At 43.5% G+C, this 20,079-nt stretch overlaps 1 protein-coding gene across 3 annotated transcripts in view; it reads left to right on the forward strand.

The window, feature by feature from the left end:
* AFF2 (ALF transcription elongation factor 2) overlaps positions 1 to 12,857 on the forward strand; it is a 227,868-nt gene extending 215,011 nt beyond the window's left edge. For all 3 annotated transcript variants that reach the window (XM_081963758.1, XM_081963759.1, XM_081963760.1), the window contains exons 16-21: positions 1,424 to 1,560; positions 3,614 to 3,685; positions 4,736 to 4,829; positions 5,709 to 5,752; positions 10,133 to 10,347; positions 11,375 to 12,857. In XM_081963758.1, the coding sequence (XP_081819884.1) occupies positions 1,424 to 1,560; positions 3,614 to 3,685; positions 4,736 to 4,829; positions 5,709 to 5,752; positions 10,133 to 10,347; positions 11,375 to 11,496 (684 nt within the window). In that variant the 3' untranslated portion in view covers positions 11,497 to 12,857. The remainder of the gene's footprint in view (positions 1 to 1,423; positions 1,561 to 3,613; positions 3,686 to 4,735; positions 4,830 to 5,708; positions 5,753 to 10,132; positions 10,348 to 11,374) is intronic.
* Positions 12,858 to 20,079: the final 7,222 nt, after the last annotated feature.

Here is a 20,079-nt window from a genome sequence, read left to right on the forward strand (position 1 = left end):
TGTTAGATTCTGGAAAGAGTGTAGAGAAGAGCAATAAAGATGATTAGGGACTGGAGGCTAAAACATATCAAGAACGGTTGCAGGAACTGGGTAGGTCTAGTTTGATGAAAAGAAGGACCAGGGGAGACTTGATAGCAGCCTTCCAATATCTCAGGGGTTGCCGCAAAGAAGAGGGAGTCAAGCTATTCTCCAAAGCACCTGAAGGCAGGACAAGAAACAATGGGTGGAAACTAATCAAGGAGAGAAGCAACTTAGAACTAAGGAAAAATATCCCGACAGTTAAAACAATTAATCAGTGGAACAACTTGCCTATGGAAGTTGTGAATGCTCCAACAAGGGAGGTTTTTAAGAAGAGATTGAACAACCATTTGTCTGACATGGTATAGGGTTTCCTGCCTGAGCAAGGGGTTGGACTAGAAGACCTCCAAGGTCCCTTCCAACTCTGCTATTCTGTTGCCATCAGAAAGCTCAAAGATGCGCATAGCAGGAAACCAACCATATCTTCGTTGTGGAGTGAGGCAGCCTTGAGTAAGCGCCAAGAGATATGGGTGCCCCAGTAGGGTAGCCAAAGTCTGTGCAAGCCACCCAACAGAAGCGGCACAAAACAGAAATCAGTGACTAAAATCACATCTGGTGTTAAACTCTGATTGGTTTCTACCATAATTTCTGGTAGAAGTTGGATGGTTTCTGGCCTAACATGTTAAAACTGTAAAAAAAAAGCAACCAGTTAATAAGGTGTCTCCCTTATTATTTACATGTATTTTCTTCCTCGTACTAAAAATTGTAATTGGGTCAACCTTGTTTTGGAGATCTGGGGGACATGTTAAGCTTTTGGGGCGTCTTCTGGCTGTTTTAGGATGTCCTCCACACCAAGCAAAGCTGCAGCTGCTGCCCTTGGTATATGAATTCAGGTAGTCCTCGACTTACAACCGTTCATTTAGTGGCTGTTCAAAATGACAATGGCACCGAAGAAAGTGACTTACGACCATTTTTCACACTTATGACCATTGCAGCACGCCCATATCGCGGGATCCAAATCCGTGTGTTTGGCAACTGACTGGGGTTTGTGACGGTTGCAATGCCCCAGGGTCACGTGCCGCTTTCTCAATGGGGAAGCCAGATTCATTTAACAACTACCATACTAACTTAACCGCTATACCATGATTCACTTAACAACCGTGGCAAGAAAGTGGATCAAAAGTCGTTGAACAAACGTCTTGCTTAGCCGCAGAAACTTGGGGCTCCCTTGCCGTCGTAAGTCGAGGGCTCTCTGTATCCAGATTGGGAAGGAAGGGGCACCCAAAGAGCTACAAAACAGCAATGCGCACAAGGGCTCAGATTTATAGTGGGAATGAAACATGGCGCTCTTAACCAATCTTGGAGGCCAACCAAAGCAACCTTTCAAATCCCTTTTATTTTTCAGCTGGAAAAATTTGGCAAAGCAGTGAATTATGCTGACGCGGCAATCTCCTTCATCGAATGCGGGAATGCTATGGAGCGGGATCCATTAGAGGCGAAATCTCCGTACACCATGTACTCGGAGACGGTGGAACTTATCAGGTGACTGTCTTTTCTGTGATTCTATGTGCAATTAGAAGGGTGATTAGGGGACTGGAGACTCAGACATGTGAAGGAGCTGGGCATAGCTAGTCTAGTGAAGAGAAGGACCGGGGGAGACAGGATAGCAGTATTACTCTATAAAGCCTTAGTAAGACCACACCTAGAATCCTGCATCCAGTTTTGGGCACCACACTGTAAAAAAGATGTTGAGACTCTTAAAAATGTGCAGAGAAGAGCAACCAGGATGATGAGGGAACTGGAGGCTAAAAGATACGATGAACGGTTGCAGGAACTGGGCATGGCTGGTCTAGTGAAGAGAAGGACCAGGGGAGACAGGATAGCAGACTTCCAATATGTGAGGGGATGCCACAGAGAGGAGGGGGTAAGGCTATTCTCCAAAGTATATAAAGGCCAGACAAGGAATAATAGGAACAAGGAAACTGATCAAGGAGAGATTAAGCCTAGAACTAAGGAGGAATTTTCTGACAGTGAGAACAATCAACCAATGGAACAGGAGTTGTCTTCAGAAATGATAGGGGCTTCATCACCTGAGACTTTCAAGAAGAGATTGGACTGCCATTTGTCAGAAATGGTGTAGGGTCTCCTGCTTGAGCGGGAGTGGTGGTGGACTAGATGACCTACAAGGTCCCTTCCAATTATGTTAATCTGTTAAAGTTGCTTTGTGTTTTTTTAAGGATCATTCTGACCTTGTTAATGGTTAATCCAAGGCATGATGTTCAACTCAGAAGATACCATAATTAGTCCTCTCCTCCATTTTATGAACGCCACGGAAAATTTATAATTGATGGACCCTGTTCTTATAAATTAGCCCTGTTAGGGGATAATAAGGATGTAGTATTATTTGCAATATTCGTATAATTAAAATTGAAATGCAGTGGATGGCAGTTAAAGCATCATAATTTCAGCGTTGGGCTGTCACATTTATCTCGGAAAGAGTTAGTTTGATCGTTCCAAATATTAAAGGGAGACCGTTGAGGTCTTGGTTATAAATCCTGCCTTTTTAGAGTTTATCAATTAGCCGTAAAATAATTGTCCCAGAATGAATTTTGGCAGATAAGGGCTTCAGCTTACAAACATTTCTTTAGATATGACCAGAAAGAAAGAGAGAAGAGCAGAAATGCCTTCAGTTTATAGTCAATAAGAGTGTTTTTATTGTTGTGGTCCACCAGTGGCCAGCAGAGCTGGCAGCAGACTCGGACAGTGAGGAGGTTGGGGAGGAAGCTGGGCCAGTCCTGGAGTCTGGGGAAGGCTCTGAGGAGGGCTCTGTGTCGGAGGCAGAGAGGGGGCTGCGGAAGGGAACATGGGAAGGCTGCGCAGGGAACATGGGAGGGAAAAGCTCCAGAGAAGTGAGGTTGAAGATAGATAAAGATGATAGATAGATAGATGGATGGATGGATGGATGGATGGATGGATGGATGGATGGATGGATGGATGGATGGATGGATACGGGTAGATGAGAGATAGATGAGAGAGGGGGGAATGGATGGAGAGAGGGAGAGAAGAAAATTGGGATAGATAGATCGATAGATGGGGGGGGAGAGAGAGAATCATTAGAAAGAGAGAGACAGAGACATGGACAGAGACAGACAGACCACCAGACAGATAGACAGAGCCAGCAGAATAAGAAGCAACGGATGGAAACTAACCAAGGAGAGAAGCAACCCTGAACGAAAGAGGAATTTCCTAACAGTGAGGACAATTAACCCGTGGAATGGCTTGCCTTCAGAAGTTGTGGGTGCTCCGTCATTGGAGGGTTTAAGAGACTGGACGGTCCCTTGTCTGAAATGGCACAGGGGCTCCTGCTTGAGCAGGGGGTTGGCCAGAAGACCTCAAGGTCCCTTCCAGCTCTATTCTGATTGAGTGGAGATATTTCTCGTACTGTGTTTATCGAGGATGGCAGCTGCTCTCTGGAAGGGCAGTGGGTGCCCTGCTGCTGGTTTACAACTCTGAGGTCTTTCAGTTGTGTCCTAGGGCACCACTTGTTCCTTGATGCCACCGGTTCAACCTCTCCTCTTCCATCCTCTCTCTGAAGGTACGCCATGAGACTGAAGAACTTCACGGGCTCTTCCGCCACGGAAGGAGACAAGAAACTGGCTGTCCTCTGGTGAGACATTGCCTTCTTTTTCCTTGTTATTAAAGCTGGTTAAAGCTTCCACTGAAGACCAGAATTGAGAGTCTTCTAACTTCTCTCTCTTCCCTCAGTACTGCTTGCCATTTCTTTCTCCTCCTCTGTCCTTTTCCCCTGGGACTCCCTTCATCTGCCTCTTCCTCACTCTTTTCCTTACAAGCAGTCCTCCACTTACAACCAGATTGGGGAGCAAGCAGAATTTCCGTTGCTAAGCAGGGCAGTGACTAAGGGTGCCCTTTGCAACCTTTACTTGCACAGTTCTTAAGCAAATCGCTGCATTCGTGGAGTTAAGCAATGGTTGTTAAATGAAACCAGCTTTCCACTCTAACCTGGCTTGCCGGAAGCCAGCTGAGAAGATCGCAAATGACGATCATATGACGAAATACACACCAAGGTTGCAAACATTGTAAATAAACACCAGTTGCCAAGTGCCCAAATTTTGGGTCACGTGACTGTGGGGATTCTGGAACAGTTGTAAGTGTGAGGACTGGTTGTAAGTCACTTTTGTAACTTCAGTCATTAAATGTAAACAAGTGGTTGTAAGTAGAGAAACATCTGTATTCATATGGCTGTCTTGTCGCTTTTTTCTTTTACTACCTTTTCTTCCTTCCTTCCTTATCTTTCTTTTTGTCTTTCTGGTTTTCTTTCTCTTCCTTCCGTTCCTTCCTTCCTTCTTTCTTTCTTTCTCTTTCCTTCCTTTCTTCTGTTCCTTCTGTTCCTTCCTTATTTCTTTTCTTCCTTCCTTCTTTCTTTCTTTTTCCTTTCTTCCATTCCTTCTTCCTTCCTTCCTTATTTCTTTCTTTCCTTCCTTCCCTTCCTTCCTTCCTTCTTTCCTTCTCTTTCTTTCTTTTTCTTTCTTTCACTATATTGTCTCTTGTCTCTTTATAAAAACTTGCAATAAAAATCATTTTAAAAATAGGCCAGGGCTTACCCAGTGTGGTTTTCCATTGTGGTTGGTGCCCACAGATCACATCTTTGGGAAATAACGTCAAGTTTGTGTTTGTGTGTGTTTCCAAATTACTATAGCTACCGCTGCTTATCCCTTCTCTATCTGAGAATGTTTAAACTGAAGAAGGATCACGCAATGAAGTATTCCAGATCCTTGATGGAATATTTTAAGGTAAATGACATTGAATTGCTTTTTATGCAGAAAGGGTGGGGGGAGAAAGAGAGGGAGAGGGAGAGAGGAGAAAGAGAGAGGGACAGGGACAGAGTGGGAGAGGGAGAGGGAGAGGGGGGACAGAAGAAAGAAGAGAGAGGAGAGAGAGAAAGAGAGAGGGAGGGAGAGGGAGAAAGAGAGAGAGTGGCGAGAGAAGCGAGAGAGAGAGAAAGAGAGAGGAGAAAGAGGGGGGGGACAGAGAAAGAGAGTAATTCCATGTTTTTGCAGCTGGAACACAAGAGTTTGTTGTTGTGTTCAGCCATCAAAGGTTGTAAAGGACGCAACCTTGTCATTAAGGGTGTGGGAGGGAACAGGGGTAGGAGAGAGAGGGGTGGATTCTCCTCCAGACATTCCTTCAAAGAAACCGTTCCCCGAAGTCAAATAAAGGATGACTAGTTTGGATACAAGATTTTTAAATTTTTTGCAAAATTACTTCCCCCACCGCCACCACCACCAAAAAACCCCTTACTTTAAGACCTCTGCCACAACGCTTGGCTCCAGAATTTCTATAAAGCGGATGTCTGGTGTATTCAGTTTAATTGGCCATCCAGACAGGAAGTGCCAGCCTACCAGTGATTTTTCACCTGGCCACTTTTTCAAAAAAATAAAATAAACCCCATGTCTCTGTGTTGTGTATGTAAATATATTGCCATGGATACCTAACACTGTGAAACATTAATGCTCAGGCTAAAGGGCTTTGAAAGGTAACACGCTGTATTTTGGGGCTCCTGTAACACCACCTGTTGGATTTTTAAAAATGAAAATGGTTCTTTAGTTTGCCACAGCCGTTTTATGCTTTCTCCCACTTCATTGGCTCTCTCTTTCGTTTTCTTTTAACAGAATTCATCCAAAGTTTCACAGGCCCCTTCTCCTTGGGGAGGCAAGTAAGTATCCCTCATTATTTGGGGAATTGTAAAATGGGATATCAGGAAGAGGGAACATTTTTTGGCCCAATTAAGATCAGTTGTTAGATTAAAGTTAATGTTCCATGGGGAACATTAGAAAAAGCTTTCTATTTTAAAGAGCTGTGGTGGTGCAGTGGTTAGAGTGCAGCATTGTAGGGGACTTCTGCTGATTGCCGGCTGCCTGCAATTTGGCAGTTCAAATCTCACCAGGCTCAAGGTTGACTCAGCCTTCCGTCCCTCCGAGGTGGTAAAATGAGGACCCAGATTGTTGGGGGCAAGAGGCTGACTCTGTAAACCGATTAGAGAGGGCTGTAAAAGCATTGTAAAGTGGTATATAAGTCTAAGTGCTATTGCTGTTTTCTTTCCTTCCTTCCTTCCTTCCTTCCTTCCTTTCTCCCTTCCCTTCCCTTCTCTATCCATCCATCCCAGCTGAAGGTTGACTCAGCCTCAACCTGAAGCCGCATATATGGATTGATAGATCCCACATTCTCCTTCAACCCAATTGATGACCAGGAATGAGATGGTTAGGAAGGGCCACACCTTTCATTCCAGGAGGACAAAAAAAAGCTTACGATCAAAGTTAATGTCTGTCTCTTCCCACCAACGGTGATTCCTTCAATAATAAAAGCCAATAATTATTTCACAGATATATGATAACCGTTGTTACTAAACTGGAAGCATTATGGTGCTTAAAGAAGAACATCTTCACCCTGTTTTTTTGCTCTAATAATGTTTTTTTGCTCTAAAGTAGCTGGTTTCCACCCTAAAGCTCGATTTTATTAACCACATATATATTTGGATCTTGCACACCCGGAGTGTGCCACTTGCACTTATTATCAGGCGGGGCTGCACACGTTGAGATCACCCAAGCTGAACACAGCCTGTCTACCATGAATAACGTGCCACCGTGAGCGTCTGTGACCATAAAGAACAGGAGGTATTGTCACAACAGAGTCATCCATCATGCAGGGCAGATGCTGAGGTAGACAGCGAAGGGGGCCACGGTAGGGTAAGAAGGACCATTTGTTTTCCATCCTTGTTGGCTTTCCCTTGAACTCTGGGCCAAGGATGCCTCTTGGAGGAAGCAGGTGAGTAGGAAGAAGCTGCTCCATCAGAACCCTTGAGATGACATGGATCTGGTTCAGAGCAATGTTGCATGTTGACCAAGGGGTTTCATCTCCCAAAGTGGAACTCAACACTGACCAAAACTGGATGTGTGGCCAAGTGTGGCCTTACCAAGACATATTGAAGTGGTATTAACACTTCACGTGATCTTGATTCTATCTTTCTATTCAGTGGGTAAATCAAATACCTCTGAAGTCACATCCACATTATATGGATTTTTGGAATTTTGATCAGCTTCAAATGCATATCTAAAAAGAAAATCAGTTACTGAAGTCTGGCTTGAATGTAAAATTCTGCTTAGGGGCAGCCCCAGAGTGCTCTAAGCTGGCAGGTGTTTTCCTAATTGTTGGTGTTAAAAGAAAATCCATGTGGGAGGATTAGTGAGCACCAAGTAGATAACTTAAAAGACAACTTCATAGAAAATGCTATCCAGGTGATTTGATGCCAAAGAATTTAAAAGCACTAAGAATGCCCACAGAAATATAGGATTAATATTGTATGTGATGCCTTCTACCACCCATGAAGGGGGTTTAAGAACAGTTTATAGGGAAAGGGTCTAAGCTATTGAGGCAAATTGAATTTTTCTCCCCATCAATTATTAGTCAATAATTCAGACTGTTTCCTAAGAGGAATGAGAAGATCACAACATGTTCAGCCTCCTTTGTTCTAGGATTATTCTATTGTTTTTCTGCTCCTCCCCAGGAAAGTTGTAATTCCAGTTGTTCCTTTACCAAAATCATTTTTTAAATGATAATGTAGCTTCCCCCTCTTCAATTCTATCATAGTCATAGTGCTGGAAGGGACCATGGAGGTCTTCTGGTTGAACCCCCTACCCAAGGCCTCACAATAGTTCAGAGTTGAAAAGAAGAGAAAGTCTTCTTCTAAGGAAGGGAGGGAGGGAGGAAACATACATCACTCTTTTTCCTGGCTAAAGGTAGCCTTGAATCATGATCTCCCCAGTCATAAACCAACACCCTATTATGATCCCATATCGCTTCTCTTGTGACTTGTGACAAGAAGGCCAATTCTTCATCTCTTACTCATCTCAGTTGGTGGAAATCACATCAACCTGTGGTAGCCGTTCCAGTGGTGAAGCAACCTTTGTGATATTCCACAAAAGTGGTCTATGGAAGAACATCAGAGCAACAATCACCTTCCCCATGGTCAATGGAAGAAAAGGAGATTTATTAACCGGTCCCAAAGTAGGACTATTTTTAACTCTTTGCTGAATAGGCCAATTTTTGAAGGACAATTTCGAACTGAGATGGGACGGATCATATGCCAACTCCATCTATGTTTTGAGAATAAGCTAGACTGAAAAAAAAATCATGGATACTTTAGAGAAAAGAAAAGACTACATGCTATGTGCTTAGCATGAATATTTTGATCCTCAGTATCCTGCTGTCATTCTTCCTCTTCATTATCATCATCATAGGTAAAGGTTCCCCTTACACACATCTGCTATTCATTCCCAACTCTGGGGGGCAGTGCTCATCTCCATTTCACAGCCGAAGAGCCAGCGCTCTCAAAAGATGTCTCCGTGGTCATGTGGCCAGCATGACTAAACACCGAAGGTGCACGGAATGCTGTTACTTTCCCACCAAAGGTGGTCCCTATTTTTCTACTTGCATTTTTTACGTGCTTTTCGAATTCCTAGGTTGGCAGAAGCTGGGACAAGACACGGGAGCTCACTCCGTTACACGGCGCTAGGGATTTGAACTGCCAAACTGCCGACCTTCTGATCGATAAGCTCAGCGTCTTAGCCCCTGAGCCACCACATCCCCATCATCATCATAATTTGACATTAATCCTATCCAATTTCACATCAGCTTTCTGAAGCAGGCTATTGCATTCAGAAAACTGTTGGGGGGTAATATTTGCAAGAGACAGATGCTAACTATTCAATCTGAAAAAAATGAGATGAAATGAAGTGGCTGAAAGAAAATGCCACAATATCCAGCAGATTAATTGTCAAGCACAATGGAATAATGTTAATAAAATATGCAAATGAGATGCAGCCCTTGGGCTGATGATTGGCTTCCGTAGGGAATCTTGGGATCTGAGAACATATTGCCTAGCTGGGTTCTTTTTTAATTTAGCAGCCTGAAAATAATCTTCACAGCATGAAGGGAAATTTGAAAGACTTTTAAGGGAGGGAAAAAAACCTGAATCGTTTTCGTTTGTCCTACTTCACGTTGGTGTTTATTAGTCAACCAACCATAAAGAGTAAACAAATCTGACTGAAGATAGCAGTTAATCAAAGATTTCTCTTTGGAACATTGCCCCTAAATCCCTTTGGGGTGTCCCGGTGAGATTTGGGGCTAAAAGAGAGGAATTTAGAGGAATTGTATATTTATTTGTTTAAAAAGGTGCTGAGGCCATCTTGAAAGTACATGGAGTAAGAAGAGTGCATTTCCACAAGCCTGTTAAAAGAGACCTACGGAATCAGGATGGCCGGCCATCTTTCATAGTTAATAGTTTGAGGTTCCTCCTGGGGCATCTGTGCTAGGAATGCCCAGGGAATTCTGGGAAATATGCTTTCAACTCTCTCTTGGAGATCCCTGATCTCTTCCACTCCAAAGAGGGAAATAGTGAACAAACCGGGTTGAAGCTAGATAGAGGTTGATCATCCATGTCTACAGACGGGAGGAATCAGGTGAAATGTATGTTTAGGTGTAGTTAAATGTTTATGGCGATATCGTTGCAGTTTCCTTCTCTGGCTTTTAGTTTCATGCTACAGTGCTAAGATAGAAGTAGGGAAGGCCATCCAACATTGGTTAGGTTGTTCCAAGGAATTACCAAGTGGTCTTCTTCACCGACCACTTCCAAGTAACAGATAAGCCACTTGTATATAAGAAGAGAGCAAACCTCACTCCCTTCTAGCACTGATGATATTCCCTAGTTGGGTCGTGAAATGTCTGCAAGAAAACAGCCAAGCACAGATGTCACAAAGGCAACTGGGCTTTGTTGGTTTTTGCTTTGAAAAATTCTCACTTCACATTCAAGAAACGTTTTCAGTTCTGAAGAAGAAATGTTTTCCAAGATGCAGTTGAATTTTGGAAAAATCAGCTTTGGGACAACCTGAGTTGGGTGATTGAGAATCTCCATAGACATTTATCCAAGCTCAGAGACCACCAAGGACTCCACACCTAGACTTGTTTGATCAGGTTGACTACATTCACAACCAAAGGTGCGATAGAAATCAAATCAACCAGGTCTTTATCCTTTCCCCAGGAGCACAGAAACGCCCTCCCCGATGTCTCTGAGCCCCTCGCCCATCAGCAGCCTTGGAAGCACCACAAGCACAGCAGGCTCCTCTTCGGTGGGAACTGTCAGCATCCCCCAACGGATCCACCACATGGCCGCCAGCCACGTGAACATCACCAACAACGTCTTGCGGAGCTACGAACATTGGGACATGGCCGACAAACTGACAAGAGAAAACAAAGGTATCTCCTCCCCCTCCCTCTCCCCCTCCTCCTCCTCAGAGATCTGCTATGTTGATAATGATTAGAGCCAGCATCCCTCACCTTGCAGGTTAATAGAACATGCTGGTTCACGGATTCACTTTGTTGCTGTTTGGGGTGAGGATTACTCTTCGCCAAAGGGGGGAGGACTCGGGATGTCATGGAGGAATCCTTTGAAGCCTATCAGCCAGGGCTCCGAGTGTGAAGAGGTTTCAAGAAAAGGAAGTGTGAGAGGACAGGAGGGTGCCCTGCCCCCCCCCCCCCAAAGTAAAAGACCAAGCTACACAGCCACCCCCTTGTAAAACATAAAGGCTCACTAGAGGGCCAATACTTGCTGCTAGATATGGGCCCATGTCTCAACTCAGGGGAAAACGTGGAGGTTGAGCGCTCTTGCCAAGGTTTCATCCATTGGTGTAGATCCCTGCCTTATTCTGTTCAAAACTAGACATTCTACAAGCCCATTAGATATAAGTTCCAAGGTGATAAATGATAGATAGATAGATAGATAGATAGATAGATAGATAGATAGATAGATAGACAGACAGACAGACAGACAGACAGACAGACAGACAGACAGACAGACAGAAAGCAATAGCACTTAGACATATACCACTTTACAGTGCTTTACAGCCCTTTCTAAGGGGTTTACAGAGTCAGCCCCTTGCCCCCAACAATCTGGGTCCTCATTTTACCTGTCTCAGAAGGATGAGTCCGCCTTGAGCCGGTGGGACCTGAATTGCCGAACTGCTGGTGATCAGCAGTTAGCAGAAGTAGCCTGCAGTACTGCACTCTAACCACTACGCCACCACCGATAGGTAGGTAGGTAGGTACATAGGTAGGTAGGTGGGTGGGTGCATGGGTGGGTGGATAGATGGATAGATGGATAGATACAGAGATAAGAAAATTGGGAGCATAGAAAACCAACCAATAACTCCTTGCCACTTGTTTTGGGACTCTACTGGCCCCTCTGGTAGATGAGCAGAAAATAAGACTTCTCTCTGTTTTTCAGAGTTCTTCATAGACTTGGACTTGGTGATGGGTCCGTTAACACAACACAGCAGTATGACCAACCTGGTCCGTTACATTCGTCAAGGACTCCATTGGCTTCGCACTGAAGCACCCTTGTTATAGTGATGGCCATGCCCACCCCGTCACCACTCCATCCCGTTTCCTTCATTGGCACCCAGGTGATCCCCGATGGACAGCCACTTCCTCTTGTAACTGTATCCACAGAGTTTAATTTTGTTGCCGTCTCTCTTTCTGTCTTATACAAAACACGAACTATTCTATCTGTACGACGTGGAATTGCCATAAATGGGAAATGTAGCTTCCAAGCAGGGTACGTGTTCCTCCTGTTGAACCCGCGTCGGTTATTTCCTTGGTCTACGAACTTCTAGATCCTGCCAATATTTCCATCTGTAGCCTACAGAGTGGTTATCCCCTGCAGTATTGCACTTTGATCCAGAAGTATCTTTGGGGAGAAAAGCTTAAGAACATTTCCAGGGGCCCTTTCCGGAAGTTCTCACGCCTGCCAATTAATGCAGAGAAACTTCCTCTTCCCAACACAATGTTGTCCTTCTGAGACACCGTGTTTGTCCATCCCTACCCTCAGCTTAGTCCTGATTTGTTACTTGACAAGAGGCCATTGTGACAATCGCAGACGTGTGATCCTTAAACAAGGGTCACGTCGAGCATTTCCACACTGCCATAGACACCGACACGCACATACACAAGGATCACAAAAGCTTTTGGGAGATCTCTACAGAGAGCCAGGAATCTGCCATATTTTGTAATTCTGCTTTGTGGGTCTCCATTTTTTAAGGGGCTACAACCATAGCCTTTTAAATTCTTTCACCCCCATGGAAGTCTTTTAAAATGAAAAATGTATCCAGTAATCTATGCTGTGGGACTCATTCCGATCTCTCTCTCTCTCTCTAATCTAAAAAGAATTAAGGATGAGATGTTTTCTTGTTATTCTAAATATGTGGGGCATCTCCACAAATTACCATAGATTCAACTACTGCTACAAGGTAATCTCATTTAATTGACCCATTTATGGGTAGAGAATGTCCATTAGATGCAACCGTAATTACCGCAGCAACGGATGTCGTGATAGAAATAAGGCCAATTGTCTTACGTGAATAAGGCTGTAATGTTATGCAAATGACCTATGTTGACCCTCATTGCCTCATTTGCATAAGGATATCATCATTGCTCAAAGATACGTTGAAATGGCCTCCTCTAGACTTATTGGGAAGGGGAGAGCTCGTGAGCTGTTTCAGAGGAGTGCCTAACAAAACTTATTGCGCATCCAGAGTCTTGTCTGCTAAATCGTTTTGTTTAAAGCAAGGTTTCGCAGTATCCCGACATGTGCTGGCTGGGGAATTCTAGGGATTGAAGTCCAGAGGTCTTCAAGATGCCAAGGTTGAGAAACAGAGCTGGCGGGCTCCCATCTAGGATGGCCCCATCTCTAACCCTCCTAAGAAAGCTCAGCATAATCATTGTAATGTCTCCATTTCTAGGATATCCTAGGCCAGGGGAGTCCAAACTTGGGACTTGTGGAATTCTGGGAGTTAAAATCCCCAAGTCTTAAAGTTCCCAAGTTTGGACACCCCTGGCCTAGAGAGTTGTTGGGTTGTTTTTCATTCCTACTACAAGGCTCCCGAGATGTGCCCCTTACCTTTCGTACCCGTCCTTCCTTGTGGGTTGCAGTATGTGCCATGCTCCGAATGGTTTTAGAAAGATAGATAGATGCCCTCAGGCATTCAGCATCATCTTCGATCTGCAGCTGGGCTTTAATGGGAGCACCAACCTGTCACACGGAGAAGGTTTGGGAGCTTTCAAATCCTTCCGAACCAGGGATGAAATTTCAGCAGGTTCTGACCAGTTCTGGAGAACCAGTAGTGGAAAAATTATGTTGTTCGGAGAACGGGCAAATACCACCTCTGACTGGCCCCGCCCCCATCTATTCCCAGCTGATCGGGAGGAAATGCGGATTTTGCAGTACCCTTCCCCTGCCATGCCCACCAAGCCACGCCCACAGAACCGGTAGTAAAAATATTTGCATTTCGCCACTGTTCAGAACCTTCCATCAGGCAAGGCTTTTCCAAAAACACCAGGGTTGGAAAAGACATCAGCAAATTCAGAAACCTCTTGGGTTTCTTGTCCTCCTCCCATTAAATTTCAGCAAAAAGAGATCCTTTGGCTGACAGCGACAGATGGAGGGGGCCGTGAGATGAAGGGTTTTCCCAGGGCAGAGGGGCAAGGCCGTGGAAGAAATAGTAAATTACCGTCGTATTTTCCCCACTGTAGTTCATCCAGTGGAGGCCCAGAGCAGTTGATATCCCTACCAGGAGCTTTTAAACAGGAATTCGCCAGTTGTTCTGCCTCTACCTCTATTTTCAATGCTAGGACAAAAACCTCAAGATGTTAGAAGGAAGACAAGATTAAAATCCCTTTAACAGCTGCAGGATGTATTTCTTTTATCGCACCAAAAAGAAAAAGGAAAGAAAAGAAACCGAAACACAAGGGATAAGGGGAAGAAAGCCTCTAAGATCAGAGACAGCTTCCACTATAGACCTCCTTAAACTTCAAAATATAGATATTTTTTCTTCTGAAAACAATAAGTAAGCCTCGGTAAGCCTTACAGAGTTATCATATCATTTAATTTATAAGCTTCATCCATTTGGACCGGTGCCCGTTCGGTTTAGAACAGCGCCAATCCTGAGTAAAAACCCTGGAATTCAGTCAAGCTTGATTTTAAGTAGACTATATCGCATTAATTGCCTTTTTATTTCCTTTTAAACTGGATATTGGCTAATGTCATTTTCAATTTGATTTTTTTTTCTTTTTTACAAACAGCACAGGTCCTCCACAATATTCAGATTAACAGAGTTGGAAGTAAAGGTGGTCTTCAGCAGGTTCTGACCAGTTCTGGAGAACCGGTAGCAGAAATTTTGAGTAGTTTGGAGAACCGGTAAATACCACCTCTGACTGCCCCCCCCCCCATCTATTCTCTACATCCTGAGTCCCAGATGATCGGGAGGAAATAGGGATTTTACAGTATCCTTCCCCTGCCACGCCCACCAAGCCACATCATGCCCATCAAGCCATGCCCACAGAACTGGTAGTAAAAAAATTTGAATCCCACCACTGGTTGGAAGGAACCTTGTAGGTCCTCTAGTCCAACCCCCTGCCCAAACAGGGGACCCTACACCATTCCTGACCAATGGAAATCCAGTCTCTTCTTGAAATGGACTTTTTATGAAGGAATAAACTTCAGGGACAAACTTAAGGAAAGTCCTACTAACGTTAACAGTTTAACTGTAAATGTCACAAAAGACATCAGTACACCTAACCATGTAAATACCATATTATGTCATTATCTATGCAGAATAATATTTCATTTGAACTAGATAATTGAGAGGAGAATCACTCATAGCTACATTCCCTTATATAATCCTATAATTTCAAAAATTGATATATCAGTGATTCAATCTGCTGGGACACCTGGGGAAAAGGGTTTTGCATCCATGTGCCAAGTTTTTTAACAACTGAGTCAAAATCCAGTCTTAAAGGTTAACTTGGTGGCAGTCAATAATTCACTTTATTTTTTTTAGAAAAAAATAAATCTAAGTGTTAAAAGTATTTTATTCCACATTATAATTACTGTAGTTCAAAATTAGAAAGTAACCTGGGCAACATTTAGCTGGTCTACAAAGACTATTGCCAGAATTTGATGATCTCAACCAGGGCAGAGAGATTTTGCATAGAATAGATTCCCATGGAGACCCAAAGGTATTTTTTCAAGAGGCAATCGGACTTCCTTTGTTTTTCCTTGAAGATGTTTCGCTTCTCATCCAAGAAGCTTCTTCAGAACCTCTTCATCCATGACCTGGATGACTGAGAATCTCCATAGACCATCTCACAGAGTTTCTCTGAAATTCATGTCTTGAGGTGTGATGAGAAGGACTGAGGATTCAGTATCCACTGATGATTTCCTTACTAGCTTCATCATCTTCTTTGCTTGCTTCTTCTTCTAAGCTTCCATATTGGAAACTGACTTCATTTCCCATCTGATTCCAGGAATTGCTCCATATCTCTGACGAGGACCTCACAGTCTTTCAAATGTCTTGCCTTTTTTTCTCCTCCTTTCCCACTTCCATGTTAGATTCACGAGAGCTTTCTTCTGCACCCGTGTGATGCATTCCAACAACATGGAATAAGACATCTATCCAGATGTCTTAAGGCGAGTCACAAGACCTTATGAAGTCTGCTTGTTTCTCTAAGCCTCAGTTAGAATTAACTGTAGCCCAAGGCAAGAAAATCATCCAGGATTCTTTGGAAAAGGGTAGAAAAGGATCCCACCTCTTCTTCAGATCCTCTAAAGAGGGAGAAAAGGGAAGGGCATCCATCAAAAATTAGATCTTCCTTTCCATGCCAGAAACAGAAAACTCAGAATTCACTACAGCCTCCAACTCAAAGCCAGGAAATGATCTGGGATCAATGGGAAAATATCCCATTTCTTCTTCAGATCCCCCCCCCCAAAAAGGGAAAGGGGATCCATCAAAATTAGATCTTCCTTTCCGTGCCAGAAACAGAAAGCTTTTAAAAGCCCCCAAACCGGGCTCTATTTAAAAAGGGGGAAAGTTGCCCACCCTGAAATCTATTCCGACTTCTGTTGAAAATTCCCGTTCATCTTCTTGAAAGCCTCATTGGGAAGACTAACCAAGGTTACACGTTTGAATTATTGCCCTGTTAAAGCAAGTGGATTTCACCCCCTCCCCCTTGAGTGAATGGCATTTTCTATCAATGGTGGGAGCGTAAATCAGTCATGGTAATATAGCACCAGCTCTGAACATCTGCCAATAAAAATCCCGAGGAGGAGGAGGAGGAGTCAACAATGGAGGTTCCTCCTCTTTGCTAGCCATGTCGTAGTAAAGGTGAATGCCCCAAGCTTTGTTAGCGTACACAATATTGGTCTGTGGACCATGTCAATTAAACGGGGACCCCATTGCGAAAGAAATAATTGGTGGATTAAGGAATGACATCAAAGTACTTGGCCGAGTTGGACAACTGCCAGAGTTCGACAGGCTAAGAAATGAGAAAAATATGGCGACTTCCAACATCTGAGGGAATGCCGGGTGGTTTTAAAGGGTGCTTTTTGGGGTACATTATTAATCCAGAACTACTTGAGAATGCAAATGATCTACTTATATTTAAAACTAGCTGGATAGTCGTGTCCGCTACACAACTATGTGATTGGCCTTGATAAATCAACACTTGCAGCTTGAAAATTAATGAGTAGTTAAAATCAGCCTCTCCTCTCCCCTTTTCTCCCTCAGGCTTGCCCCACAGAAGCCTCTCCTCTCCTATCCCCTTCTCTCCCTCAGGCTGGCCTTATTGATCCTCTCCTATCCCCTTCTCTCCCTCAGTCTAACTCCTTAGCATCAGAGCGTTTTTCAGGTGGGGAAGGGGAGTAGAATATCTAAATTCCCAGCCTGCAGGCCAGATAGGTCACATGCTGGCCATGCCCATGCCCAAGTGGCAATTGGAACAGAATTCTTTTTAGGTGGGGAGGGGGAGTAGAATGTCTAACTCCTTAACATCGGAGCTTGTTAATAATAATATAAGAAATACTAATGATCTGATAATCATTTCAAAAAATCCTTTCTTAGTGAGCACCTAGAAGCCAGGAGGAACATACATGCCAAATTTCAAGTTTGTAGACTTTACGGTTCTGGAGATTTTGTGATGATGCATGAGTGGTATTTATATATATACCACTCTCTCATATATATATATATATATATATATGAGAGAGAGAGAGAGTTTTGCTGCATTCACATGTTGAGGGAAAGATGAAATCATTGAGGCTATAAACAAGGTGGGTGAGTGATGGTTAGATGGGAACCAGCTAGTGACATCCATGGCAAGTGTCAAAACAAACAAGACCATGGTTGTGGCATCACAACAGAAGGTGAAAACTGCCACCTTGACTGCTTTGACACCTCGCTTCCATGGACGCTGCTAGTAGAAGCAAACTATCATGGCTTGTTCTTCAAAGCATAGCTTAAGCCTGATGAACACATCTAGGCTTTGATTTGACAATGACTTTTCTTGCAAGTACACACCCATGGACATGTTTCTGACTTCTGCTGTAACACACACACAAACAAACTTTTTCTCCTCTCAATGAATCTCTTTATCATAGCATCCTCAATTTCAGAATCCGTGTCAGAGCCCAGCGGTGGCTGATTTTGAAAATAGTCCGGTGCAGAGTCATACCTTTCTCAAAAAAAATTAAAAAGCCAAGGTCATGTCCAACCGGTGGTGAGTTCCGGATTCTGCAAGCTTCCGCAAGCCTCTGCGATGCTCCAGCTGCTCAGCAGAGCATCACGCAGGCGCCATACACGCCATGCGCATATGCGGAAGCACTGAAGACTTAAAGCACAGGTAAGGAGCTCGGGTGGGCGGGGGGCCCTCCAGAGCACTGTACCGGAATGGTATCCGGTGCTCCGGGCAGGCTCCGGTATGCCCGCACTGGGGCGTATCGCCTGCAACCCACCACTGTGTCCAACAAGCTAGCAATGTGATGTTTCAGGAGAAGTTGTAATCAACTAACATTGTTCTCCTCCACGCATTTGACTCAACCAAACCCTGACATCAACCAAACCCCAGTTAGCTCAATCCTTGGAAAATGCTGTTCACTTTGGACTGACTCTAGAATGAGAGCTTATCGTGTTAATGGTTCTACAACCTTGGTAATTTGAAGATGTGTGAAGTCCACCCACCTTAAAGCTGTCAAAGTTTAAGAAACACTGAGTTAGACTCAATGGGAGTACCCTCACCCATTTTTAAGTCTAAAGATGTAGGAAAATAAATTCAGACCAATGAAATTTAAAAAAAAACCTGTTCTGTTTCTTCTCCAGGGACCTAGGGATTTCTCTGGCTCCGTGTAAGACTTGTGCACCTGTTTTCCATAACTTCCCCCAAACAAACCATAACATCATTCCAGGCTCAATTTGCATCCTGCATTTACCTGTTTAGATATGTTAGTTAAGCAATGTCAAACATGTGTATCCACTGTAGAAGGCACCTTTTTCTGATTCAGGGTCCCTCAGATGTGCTGGATTGCAACTCTTCCAGTTTTCAGATAATTTGAGTTCCTGGGAAGATCTTGTTGCACCCCTGCAAAAGGACATCAACCAAAGTCAGATCTTTATTGTCCTACTGTCAAGTATGAAGGATCAGGACCACATGTTAAGTTCCAGCTCAGATTTATTGCTCGTGCCTATACACAAGAATCTAGTCAACTAACAGTCAGCACTAAATTGGTGCTAGTTAAGAGTCAACAGAATTCAAGGGGGGTTAGACTATTTGTGGGAATGTAATGATTCCAGACTTATTGATCTCTTGACCCCACCTCCAGCCTCTGCCTGCTCTTCCCCTACACCTGCCACTTGAAATTAAATTATACTTGACTATTGGGAGACCTGAACACACATTCCTACCCCCCCCCCGGTGATTTAGCTTGCGTTCATTCAAAATAGCCCCTTTTGTGGGTAGGGACCATTCATTGCATAATCTCTGAAATTCCACAATGTGTCTTTGGAACAAGCATGTTATTCCTTGTACAGTTTTAAGTATAAGTTAAGATGTTTTTTTGTACAGATTAAGATGCAGTTACTGTTAACCTGTCCAGCAATTACTGAAATGTTGTATAGTTCTGGAATGAAAGTTCCTCTTCATTCTTTTTTTTTAATGATTGTTTTATTTCTATGTAAAGGGGGAAAATGTATCCTGCTTGTTTACTTTGTACTTCCAATGTGTTGCACAATTATGCATTTCTGTTTACATTTTCTTTTCTATTTTTTTTAAATAATACTTTCTGTACAAACATTTTCAATGTTGTTTGTTGTTTTCAAAAACAATTGTCTCTGTATAAAATAATATTGGTTGAACTGGTACATTTGTGTCCCTCATAGAGGGATTAATTATACTGCCGGCGCATTGAATTATTTAAAAAAAAGGAAAATAAAATTTTTATGAAATGTTGAGCTGTGCTCTCTTTTTATCCTAGATTTAAAGCCACCCTGGGCATTCTGGTGTTCACTATACAAATATTCCTTGTTAAGTAACTGCCTCATTTAGTGACCATGCATAGTTGTGACTGTGATGAAAAAGGAACTCTATGGGCACTCTGTGCATTTGCAACTTTCACAGATCTGGAAAGTGAAGAAAAGTGAAGCGAGATCATAAGCACAATCGCTTAGCACTGATGATACTACCTAGTTCACTTAGCACCAGATGTTACCAAGCAAGGTAACATCTGCAAGAAAACAACCAAACTAGAGAGACCCAATGACCCCTCTCATTTCAACCCGGAACTACAAATATTCTACTTTACTGGTACAGTTTCATTTAATGGCTGAATTATCAATACCAATTGTGGTTGCTGTAAGAGAACAATTATCAGATCCGCCATCTTCGGCTTGGCACCTCGCTGGCATCCTGCCATCAAAGGACTAGGGGACAAATGGGCTATAAACCGATATGTCTTTATTGTGGGAAGAGCAGATCAACATGGAGCCAGTTTGTGTCGGGCATCTTCAAGGCCTTTACCCTGAGCATGGAAATTTACCAGCCCAAACACCTCAGCATTCCCAAAACACCTCAGTAGCATTGCACTGGCCGGGTTTGGGCTGGCCATGG

The sequence above is a fragment of the Natrix helvetica genome (genome assembly GCF_964273705.1).
Source record: "Natrix helvetica genome assembly, chromosome: 11".
Classification (NCBI taxonomy): Eukaryota; Metazoa; Chordata; class Lepidosauria; order Squamata; family Natricidae; genus Natrix; species Natrix helvetica.